The sequence below is a fragment of the Maylandia zebra genome, linkage group LG23 (genome assembly GCF_041146795.1).
Source record: "Maylandia zebra isolate NMK-2024a linkage group LG23, Mzebra_GT3a, whole genome shotgun sequence".
Classification (NCBI taxonomy): domain Eukaryota; kingdom Metazoa; phylum Chordata; class Actinopteri; order Cichliformes; family Cichlidae; genus Maylandia; species Maylandia zebra.
The window spans coordinates 42,046,111-42,057,859 of NC_135188.1; the positions used below are offsets into that span (position 1 = coordinate 42,046,111).

General features: G+C 45.3%; 1 protein-coding gene across 1 annotated transcript; it reads left to right on the top strand.

Moving 5' to 3' along the window:
• Positions 1–248: 248 nt before the first annotated feature.
• On the top strand, positions 249–11,248 carry kpnb3 (karyopherin (importin) beta 3). The gene is made up of 26 exons (XM_004575370.5): positions 249–411; positions 2,565–2,645; positions 3,774–3,966; positions 4,181–4,283; positions 4,372–4,468; positions 4,605–4,709; positions 5,241–5,363; positions 5,454–5,574; positions 5,663–5,750; positions 5,889–5,995; positions 6,130–6,254; positions 6,398–6,487; positions 6,569–6,742; positions 6,833–7,051; positions 7,153–7,236; positions 7,324–7,456; positions 7,817–7,938; positions 8,024–8,120; positions 8,400–8,572; positions 8,683–8,794; positions 8,913–8,968; positions 9,065–9,187; positions 9,275–9,494; positions 9,584–9,812; positions 9,897–10,038; positions 10,125–11,248. The coding sequence occupies exons 1-26, from the start codon at positions 334–336 to the stop codon at positions 10,209–10,211; spliced, it is 3,282 nt and encodes a 1,093-aa protein (XP_004575427.1). The 5' UTR covers positions 249–333; the 3' UTR covers positions 10,212–11,248.
• Positions 11,249–11,749: the final 501 nt, after the last annotated feature.

The following is an 11,749-nucleotide window of genomic DNA, read 5'->3' on the forward strand; positions in this document are numbered from 1 at the left end:
TTTTTTAGCTGTGATAACGTGTTGATGAACTGTTGCTCTGATTGTTTCTATTTTCTCAGCCATGACGCAATAAACTCCCGCGCTTTAGTAATTCACCGGTAGCTAATAGAAACAACGCATTCACGTTCCCTGTGTCGATTTCAACCAATAGACACAGAGAGTGCGTGCCAGCCAATGGCGAGCGCATGCCTAAGGTCTTCGATCCAATGACCCCTGAGTAAGGTCGATAAAGCTAGCCAATAAGACGCTAGCAGCATTGTGTGACCGAGGCAGGGTCTGCCGGGTTCATTTCGCCGCTCCTCCACCCGGCTGCTCTTTTTGGATCTCACTGCAATGGCGGAACAGCAGCAGTTCTACCTCTTGCTGGGTAACTTGATGAGCCCTGACAACAACGTCAGGAAACAGGCAGAGGTAAGACGAGGAAAAAAACAGTTTTTAGTGGCTGACAAGTTCGGCGAATGCTGGAAGTCGTGTGGCCAAGTTAGCAGAAGCTAACCACTTAGCTGTCCATCCTGGCCGCGCGCAGCCTCTCACGTCAAGCTCGGTAGCCCACGTGCGCTGTGAAGCCGAGTACTAGTCAGCTAACGCTAACTACCACCATGTTGCGTAGTTATACGTGGACATAATTTCGATGTCACAGATACCAGCGCTGTCATGACACCATGTAGCCGTACGTGTCTCGGCAAAGCTCGGGCTGTTCGGTAAAAAGTGAACGGACCCGTTTGTCGGAACCAGCCTCCAAACCTCCAGCTGACAGTGGCGCCTGTAGAGTACAGGAAGTAGCAGCAAGCTAATGAGCTACCCACAGTGCTGCTAGGTTTGTTAGCTAGCACGCTAGGGTTCAGCACATTGGCTTGCTAAAATATTAAAGCGGAATATTGAGACTGAACGTGGCACATATGCTGAGTTACTGCTGCGGTGATAAACAAACCATCAAAGGGATAGGCTGTAGATGGTGAGGTAGTTCATTCAAAGGGGCGATTACTTATGCAATGGCCTCCGGTCGTGTTAACTAAAAGTCAAGTCTTAACCAGACAGTTTTAAACTAGCAGCCGTGTTTCCCTTCGTGAAGTTGATCATCTCAGTTTCAGACACGTCAGTAGCTAGGCTCGTCTCCTCGGATTAGTTTCTCTCAGAGGATTTGTTTAGGCTGTGTCTAGCTCGTCTATTCACTCTCCCCCCCTCACAACCACCATTATTAGCCTCTTGTCGCCTCAGAGCATTGTTACCAGCGTCCCCCTCCCTCTCCGGCACCCCGACTTTTGGATGAGGTGGTTGAATCTTATCACACACCGCCTCTCTCTACCAGTCAGCGTTTTTCTTTGATAAACTCACACTGTCTGCCGGGATGCTAAGCTCACTGGAATTCATCCTTTATAGGAACTCCTCCCGTTCTCTTTTACTCGCATAATAGGAATTGATCCACCTGTATGGGACCTAAACTCACATTTTAACAGTTGAAAGATACAGTTAGTCACCCTTTATTTTATTTTAATTTTTTTGTAGTTAATCCCATCACTAGTTCATCCAAGTGGTGGTATTGTGAGAAGCCATGAAGTGCATTTGAATTTGTGTGGCAACCAAACTCATTTAGGCTTTAGGTGGACAAATGGATTAGTGCAGTAGTTCAAGTCAGGTTATAAGAGGAGTGGACTTTGCAGATTGATTTGCAGGTAATTCAAGGGTTGCTCAACCTGAGCGCTTGGTCATTCTGATTCTAATTGTTTGGGATTTGATTTTAGCCCAGCCGTTGGCACATCTGTGCTCCTCCCTGTCTCATTTTGTCAGTTTGGGAATCATTGAAGGTGGCTCTCCCGTGCAGTTGTGTTAAGAGTTTGTATTCGATCCTTCCACATGATGGGGATGCTGAAACTACATGCACATAGTGACTTTTACCAGAGCGCACACCAGAGGTTTCACTGTATCCCTGTGGAGTCTCATTTAACTTGGGTAAACCAGCATAACAGTGGTAAAATAAATGGGTGGCTCTTGTGTATGAGCCCATTAGGGCTCATGTTCAGTTTATAGCCATATTCGGTACACTTGCACAAATGTCACACTTTTACTGCTGATTAAAATACTGATTGTCTTTATAGCAAACATCAGTGATGTACAGGGTTTTTCCTGGCTCAGAACTGGACATTTGGGGTGCGATTATGCAAAGAAACACAATGTGAGTTGAGGCAGAGTGTTACCTTACCTGACAGATGTCTATGTATTTTCCTGTGGGTTTTTTTTTTTTTTTTTTTTTTTTTTTTTTTTTGGCCATTTTTATAAGGAAAATATATTCATGCTTCTGTAGCTTAACCCTCAGTAAAAATGGGAAAAGTGAATATTCAGTCCTGCCTTTATATTTCAGGTAATCCCTGATATGACCTCACTGGACAGTCCTTATTATTTTGACCACAGCATCTGTTTAAGCTTGAGTGTTTTGTTTTGGGGGTTTTTTTTTTGGTTTTCTTTGTAACTGCAGTAAAGGGAACATGATGCTGTATTAGCAGTAGAAATTCATGTTGTGCATGGCCTGTCTGATCCTAACCGCGGTGCTTTCATTTTCTTTTCAGGAGACCTACGACAATATTCCAGGCCAGAATAAGATCACATTCTTGCTACAAGCTGTCAGAGATGCGTCTGCTGCAGAGGAGGTTTGTACACGGATTGTGAACATATCTGTGGCATGACATGGTGAATTTTTTCAGCCTGAAGCAGGGGAACTTCAAAAACTTGGCCACTTAAGAGCCCATCTGAGACATTTATGATCTGTTGTATTGTGCTCAATGAAGTCTTGACACACCCAAAAACGGACCATTTAGGCCAAAGGTCAGACAAAGTTGACGTAATTCTTTCACCTTTAAAATCTTAAGTTGTCAACAAATGTTGTGTATGAAATTTGTTTTTCACTCGTTCACATCTCCGTGGGTTTTTCGGGTGCTGTGTCACAGTTAATATGAGACATTACATGCTAAATAAATGGATTATGTGCATTTTTGCCCTATATGAATACTGTACTGAGTGGGTTTTAATACACACAATAACTTGGAAAAACATCATCCAAAGTAATCAGGGATGCGCTCCAGCCTCTGTCAGAATCTAATAAAAGGATGGTGAAATATTAAATCCAAATATTCTTATATATGTCTATCTGTCGTAATTATTACCCATTCAGATGGCAGTACACATGGGAAAGAGTGATGCAATGCGTGACACTGAAGCCTGCAATACCTTTTATCTCTAAAAGATGCAACATTGCTGGCATTTCAAGTATGTAGTCCGGCTATCACATGTGAGGCCTCGGCGCTGCCTGACTACGGCTTGTTGTGAGTCACAGTTCTGGCATTCAGGCAGTCATGTTTACTCTGAATCCACCAGCTGCTTGGGTCCTCATGCTTCCTCTGCTTTACTTTACCTCAAGGCTGATATTTTTAGAGGCTTGAAATGGGAGCAGGCAGAGAGGTGCTTGGCCCAGGGAGAGTGACTCTGCCATTCTAAGACACTCGGTCTGGTTTTGTTTTTTTTATTCCCCTTAATGACCACTCACTCTAAAGGTTTTGGTTTACCAAACGGGTAACATGTCTTTGCAGAAGGAAACTATTTGTTTCACAACACTTGTTAAATAGAGAGCATAAACTATAAAACTAGCTGGTCCAGTAAGCCAACTGCCCAACTAAGCTGAAAAAGGAACACTTGTGTATGGGTGTCTGACATGACTGTTTAGGTATGACGTCATGTTGAAAGCAGCATTGTATTTAATAATTTTTTTTTTGCCCCCACAGGTCAAACAGATGGCAGCAGTGCTGCTGCGGCGGCTGCTGTCTTCCTCTTTTGAGGAGATCTACCCAGGCCTGACCGTGGAGATGCAGACAGCCATCAAAACAGAGCTGCTGACGGGCATCCAACAAGAGACTTCCCCAACCATCCGCAAGAAGATCTGCGACATTGCAGCCGAGCTGTCCCGGAACCTGATCGGTGATTTTTATATTTATTTATTTTTTCTCTCTCACTCTCTTCTGGTGGCTGTTGATTAAACGCTATGGATAAGCCATGACTCAGTATTTCCCATGTTATGCAGGAATAATGGGCAAACATTCTCATGGGTAATTAATGAAATTCTCAGATGTTGATCAAATAACATTCAAAGTGGAAATTACTGAGGAATGTTTGGTGTTTTTGTTTAATGTAGATGACGATGGGAATAACCAGTGGCCAGAGGTGCTCAAGTTTCTGTTTGATTCTGTCAACGCTGAGAATGTCGGCCTCAGAGAAGCTGCCTTGCACATATTCTGGTGAGCTCCTGTTGCATGATGAATTCAAACTCTTACTCAGGCGGATGCACTGATGGCTGACTGATGTCTTCCAATGATATCTTTCTAGGAACTTTCCAGGAATCTTTGGCAACCAGCAGCAGCATTATATGGAAGTTATCAAGCGCATGCTTGTTCAGTGCATGCAGGACCAGGCAAACCCACAGGTAAGGTTTTAGGATGGGGCATGGCCTGGTAGCTGAAACGTGATGTCATTTAACTTTGTGTGGATCTTTCTTTCATATCACACACCTCTCAGTTCCCTTTCTTAGCTGCTTTTATGTATTTAAATTAATCTCACAGATTCGTACCCTGGCGGCTCGGGCTGCAGCATCTTTTGTTCTGTCCAATGAAAGCAACACAGCTCTGCTGAAACACTTTGCTGATCTCCTGCCGGGAATCCTGCAGGTAAGCTATAACACATTGGTGTGTTTGTGATTTCAGATCAGATCACTTTGTACTGTAGATACGGAACCCGTCAGTACTTATGTTTTTGCACCGGTAATGGCTTCTGAGCACTAAGAGCATCAGTCATTTAAGATCTATTAATTAAAGTTTAATGTTGGATATCTGCAAATGGAGGCTGGAACTTCAAAGTAAATGGTCTACTGCTTACTCGGAGTGACATGATGTTTTCATACTGTTATGATCGATTCTGACGACAGTCTCTGCATTGAGAGGTTATTGAAGTCATGTGAAAGCAAATACACATGCAAGTGTTTGGTAGCGTTTGTTCCTGCAGGTTATAATAATGCAGCATCATTATGAAATATTGGGCATCTTGGATCCTGTAGCAAATCTTCTATTGCAGTAGCATATTTTGTGTTTGACTCATAAAGGTGGAAGAGGAAGTCAGGACAGAATGTGGCATTAACTTTGCCACACCTGTTGAATATATTTGCATTACAAACCTACCTGTTTGTTTGATTTACCCATCAGGCAGTGAATGAGTCATGTTACCAGGGAGATGACTCTGTGCTCAAGTCTCTGGTGGAAATTGCAGACACGGCACCCAAATACTTGAGACCCAACTTGGAGGAAACACTGCAGCTCTGTCTGAGGGTAAGCTGCAACCTCTAAATGGTGAATATCTCTTTACCACTGATCAAGACTCGAGGCATCGTTTCATGTGCAATTGTCCTGTCTCCTCAGCTGTGCGCTGATACCAACCTTACAAATATGCAACGGCAGCTGGCATTGGAAGTCATCGTCACGTTATCAGAGACGGCAGCGGCCATGCTAAGAAAACACACGGCCATTGTAGCACAGAGTGGTAAGAGTTTGATTCAGCGGCCTCTATAATGATGTGCCCAAATAAGATGAGTGGAGTAGTTTTGATAGAAGTCTGTTATGTTTATTAGTGCCTCAGATGCTGGCTATGATGGTGGATCTCGAGGATGATGATGAGTGGGCGATGGCAGATGAGCTGGAAGATGAAGACTTTGACAGGTACGTCCTGATGCACTAATATATTTCCATCTTTGAGGGTCTGTACAGCATCTGCGTCCCCTACTTCTTAAAGTACTCTGAAGTTCAGTAGATGTGTGCATGTCCATAAGTTCCTGGATGTTTCTTGTGCTTCACCAGTAACGCTGTGGCTGGGGAGAGCGCGCTTGATCGAATTGCCTGTGGTCTGGGAGGGAAGATCATTCTTCCCATGATCAAACAGCATATCATGCAGATGCTGCAGAATCGTAAGTAAAGCTGCACATTACTGCAGCACTGATTTAACTTTAATTAAGCTACCATTTGTTTTCATACAGCAAAATTAACAGCTGCTTTGGTACTAAAGTGCTTAAATTTGTGTCAATTATGTGTTTCCTGCTAGCTGACTGGAAGTATCGCCATGCTGGGTTAATGGCGCTGTCGGCCATCGGTGAGGGTTGCCACCAGCAGATGGAGGCCATCCTCCAAGAGATCGTCAGCTTTGTCCTCCTATTCTGCGCCGACCCTGTAAGGAAACGGCAGCCGTTGTACAAAAGTGCCACTCAGTTTACTTAACTGTCTTAATGGTTGGTTGATCAATGTTTAGTCGCATCATTTCCCATTTCTTAATCATTTACACTTTTTTTTTTTTTTTTTTTTCTCCTTCCTAGCACCCAAGGGTGCGGTATGCCGCCTGCAATGCTATTGGACAAATGGCCACAGACTTTGCCCCCACCTTCCAAAAGAAATTCCATGATAAGGTATCTGAAGTGACTTAAACAGCTGTGCAAGCATTTTCATTTTCTTCATGGCTACAAAGACAGTTTGTTTATTCGTTTTAGGTGATCTCAGCCCTGCTGCAGACCATGGAGGACCAGAGTAACCCTCGGGTGCAGGCCCATGCCGCCGCCGCCCTCATAAACTTTACAGAGGACTGTCCTAAATCGCTGCTCATCCTTTATCTGGACAACTTGGTGCAGCACCTTCATGTCATCATGGTTGCCAAGCTGCAGGAGGTACAGTAAAGTGTTCGAGGAGACCCTGCATTCACAAAGTCGGTGTGTGTGTGTGGTCTGTTTCATACAAATCATTTCTTCAACCTTCAGCTGATCCAGAAGGGCACGAAGCTGGTGCTGGAGCAGGTGGTGACATCCATCGCCTCAGTGGCCGACACCGCAGAGGAGAAGTTTGTGCCATATTACGACATGTTCATGCCCTCGCTCAAACACATTGTAGAAAACGCCGTGCAGAAGGAGCTCCGGCTGCTGCGCGGCAAGACCATAGAGTGCATCAGTCTCATCGGCCTGGCTGTCGGCAAGGAGAAGGTATACTTTGACCATCAAAGCCAAGATCCTAATTCAAGGTTATTCCCTTTAAATTAAGCTTTAACCCTCATATTCGCACATCTTTCTCTCTGCCCTTCTAGTTCATGCCAGATGCATCGGCTGTAATGCAGCTGCTCCTCAAGACCCAGACTGACTTCAACGATCTGGAGGATGATGATCCCCAGGTAGGACGACTTGAACAAAACTTAAAACTATCTAGTTCAAGGTGGTGGTCACACACAGTCAGCTGCTATGGTTTGTTCTCGGTTTAGATCTCCTACATGATCTCAGCCTGGGCGAGAATGTGCAAGATTCTGGGAAAGGAGTTCCAGCAGTATCTGCCGGTGGTGATGGGCCCCCTGATGAAGACTGCCTCCATCAAGCCTGAGGTGGCCCTGCTTGACAGTAAGTAACAGACAGCTGCCGCCTGTGCCTCCTGCACTGACTTCTGATGCGTGTCCAGTTTGTTCTATAAGCCTGAAATGAAAGTCTGCAGGCATTCAAATGATCAGTTACCAAAGCATGCTTTAAACCTGATCAATCCAGTGGTGAATAAAGGCTGCAGCCATGTACCTTTACCCATATTGCAACGAATCAGTGTCCATAGATTAATAGTCACAAATCTCTGAAGAATATCTGCTCACTGTCACGTGTTCATATTTAATATTGCAGTAATGTGCTGCCTGCTGGGACTTCTATATGTGATTCTTGTATGTGTAATGTAAAGGATTCACTTAAAACTCTTTCACTTTTCTCCTTTTAAAGCCCAGGACATGGAGAACATATCAGAGGATGATGGCTGGGAGTTTGTCAACCTGGGAGACCAGCAGAGTTTTGGAATCAAGACAGCTGGCCTGGAGGAGAAGGCTACTGCCTGTCAGATGCTGGTGAGAAGAAAATGAGACTCAAGACTGTCCTGAGAAGCTGTGGATGTGGTCATCACTCACTCTTCCTCTTCTTTCTTTTTCTCAGGTGTGTTATGCCAAAGAGCTGAAGGAAGGTTTTGTTGAGTACACAGAGCAGGTGGTGAAACTCATGGTTCCTCTGCTCAAGTTCTACTTTCATGATGATATCCTCTTGTTATGACATTTTAAACTTCAGTATAATTGAATGGTCTGATTCTTATATAGCAATTTCCTATTCTTCCAGGGCACTCAGTGCTGCATGATTTTGGGGGGGCAGGGGCATTCAACCTTTAAAATAGTTTAGCTGGATTCAAACATTCAGGAGGAGGCAGCACGATCAGATTCCATGTTTAGATGTTAAAGACTTCAGCATGAACGTCTCTGATGGTTCCACTGTTCAGATTAAGTGAAAATACAGGTGACGTTGGCCTTAACTGTCTCACGTGTGCGGGTGGCAGCAGCTGAGTCCATGCCCCTGCTGCTTGAGTGTGCCCGGGTTCGAGGGCCAGAATACCTCACCCAGATGTGGCACTTCATGTGCGACGCCCTCATCAAGGCCATCGGCACAGAGCCAGACTCGGATGTCCTGTCAGAAATCATGCATTCGTTTGCCAAGGTAGCTACATTTTGGGCTTTTTTTTTTTTTTTTTTTTTTTTTTTTTTTTCCCCCTTCTCTCCCCGTGAGCCATGTTATTTTGTGCACTGACAAAAGTGTGTTTGTTAAAGTGCATAGAGCTGATGGGAGACGGCTGTCTGAACAGCGAGCATTTTGAGGAGCTGGGCGGCATCCTGAAGGGGAAGCTGGAGGAGCACTTTAAGAACCAGGAGCTCAGGCAGGGTGAGACTTCAGAAACACAAATATTTTACCCATGACAAATGATACATCACAAATACCATGAGGGCATGATTATTTTAAATGCTGGTACAAAATCCTAACACATACTTGTGTTATCCAGCTAAGAGACAGGATGAAGATTATGATGAGCAGGTAGAGGAAACACTACAAGATGAGGTAAATATTTTTGCTTTGTGTGTTAACCTTCAAAAATGATGATGATGATGATGATGCAAGACACTCCAAGCCATCATGGTGTTTGTCTTCTCCCAGGATGAGAACGATGTGTATATTCTGACCAAAGTATCTGACATCCTGCACTCGGTGTTCAGCAGTTACAAAGAGAAGGTGCTGCCTTGGTTTGAGCAGCTGCTGCAGCTCATTGTCCAGCTAATAGTGAGTGATTGTTGAGCACTGTTTTTAGTATCATATGTACATGGAAACTGGAAATGAATACTACTAAACTGTCTCACTTGTCTTCAGTGTCCTAACAGGCCCTGGGCTGACAGACAGTGGGGTCTGTGCATCTTTGACGATGTGGTGGAGCACTGCAGCCCCTCCTCGTTCAAATACGCAGAATATTTCTTGCGGCCGATGATCCAGTCACTCTGCGACACGAGCCCCGAGGTCCGGCAGGCAGCTGCCTACGGCGTCGGCGTCATGGCTCAGTTCGGAGGCGAGAACTACCGCCCCTTCTGCACAGGTATGACCTGGTCTTTACTTTACCTGCTGGCAGTTCAGTTGTTTAGCGACACCTACATGATGTGCTCTGGTCTTTCTTCTTCGTCACAGAGGCCCTCCCCCTGCTGGTCAGAGTCATCCAGGCAGCTGACTCGCGCTCAAAGGAAAACGTCAACGCTACAGAGAACTGCGTCTCTGCTGTGGGAAAGCTCATGAGGTTCCGACCAGAGTGCGTCAACGTTAACGAGGTCCTTCCCCACTGGCTCAGCTGGCTACCGCTCAAAGAGGACAAAGAGGAGGCGGTCCACACTTTTGACTTCCTCTGTGACCTCATTGAGAGGTAGGGTACCGAGACTTCATTTTCCTGACTGTCTATGAACCACCTCCACCCTGCACACCTGACCTCTCAATCCTTTCTCCACAGCAACAACCCGATTGTCCTCGGACCAGAGAACGCAAATCTTCCTAAAATTTTCTTCATCATAGCCGACGGCGTCTCAAATGAATCTATCAAGAGCGAAGACGCGTGCAGCAAGCGGCTCGCTAACGTGATCCGTCAAGTGCAGGTAAGCCCAGAAATGTAGACACAGCCCTCAAATCTACTTTGGGTAATCTGCAAAGCATTTAAACATATTCTTGTCATATCTTCCAGACCTCAGCAGGATTGTGGACACAGTGCATATCGACACTCAATGAGACGCAGCAGAAAGCCATACAGGACCTTCTGAGTACTGCCTGAGCCTGAACCTCGCCTCCGTCACCTCCCTTCTCTTTAAAAATTAAAAATCAAGCCCATTAAGAAAAGTTGAACTCCTGAACCTCCTCCAAACACTCCCTCTTCTTCCTCCTGCTCTGATCTGTAGTGCATATGGATGCTGGCTTCACCCCAACCACAACCCCCTACCAACTACATTACTCCACCTACATTCAACTGACTTGGAGCAGGTTGGATATGAATGACGAAGGAGGACTCTGGCCATCTGCTTTAAAGACTTTTTACCTGTATTGACGGGAGTGGGATAAGAGTAAAAGGTTTTGTCTCATCACCGTTACACGTCTTCTACTCGGATGTTTTTATTTTTTTTCCCAACCATTCCCAGACATGTGACCGGTCTCGTCGCGCCCAGACTCAATCACCAAGTCGCCCTACACAAACTCATTGGACAGTCGGGCTCAGGAGGAGCTACAGTGGGGGGGGGGGACGTGGGGACAGGACAATTCTAGTGGACTGAGCAACTGAACGAGGTGGAAATGCACACTGGGCAATCACTGCCTGTCTCCTGTGAAATTATTATTTTATTTTTTTGTATTTTTATTTTTATTCTTTTCTCGTTTCACCCTAGCATTTCCTGGGGGGAAATGTCCTCTGACTACTGCAGCTCAGAGCTTTCAAAAGTAATGGCATGTTTAAGTGGCTAACCCTAGAAAATATTCATCGTTAGGAAATTTACGTCATCGTTGTCTGGGAGAGTTGATATCGACTTGAGCAGCTTTCCTCCATAGCCTTCCAGACAGCTGTTCACAGGAAGTGAAGCATTTGAACGGTTAAGGGCCCTTTTTAGGTAGCAGCATAACGACTCGGCGCTCTCTAAGAAGTTGGTCACAGCTGTAAAGCCTGTGGCGCGTTGGTGAAATATGAAGTGTAGAATGAAACGTATTTGTTTAAGTACTACCTTACTCTTAACTTTACAGTTCTGACCCTTTGCAGTCCTGCAGGTATGTGATGGAAATCCAGAAACTACCAAGAATAAAACTACATTTGAGAATTCTGAAAAAGTGGTCTTCATTTTCTGCTTGCAACTTCCAGTCATTCGGCATCTTGGACAACCAGGGGAAACTGTCATCACATGTCTACACGCGCATATTTTGAAGCTTTGTCTAAACTGGCTTTAATTTCGCAACACATAAGATGTTGTTTCTGCCAGTGCCATCCTGATTAACATGTTCTGTAAGCTGAAATTCAGTTCAATTCTAACCCAAAGTAGTGTTTACAGCCAGGATTAAAGTGTTCAAACATGTGGCACAGCTGAAAGTAGTTTCTGTATAAAAAATCATCCATCCATCTTCATCCGCTTTATCCGAGGCCGGGTCGCAGGGGCAGCAGCCTAAGCAAAGAGGCCCAGACCTCCCTCTCCCCAGCCACCTCCTCCAGCTTATCCGGGGGAATACCAAGGCGTTCCCAGGCCAGCCGAGAGATATCATCTCGCCAGCGTGTCCTGGGTCTGCCCCGGGGCCTCCTCCCGGTGGGACATGCCTGGAACATCTCACCCAGGAGGC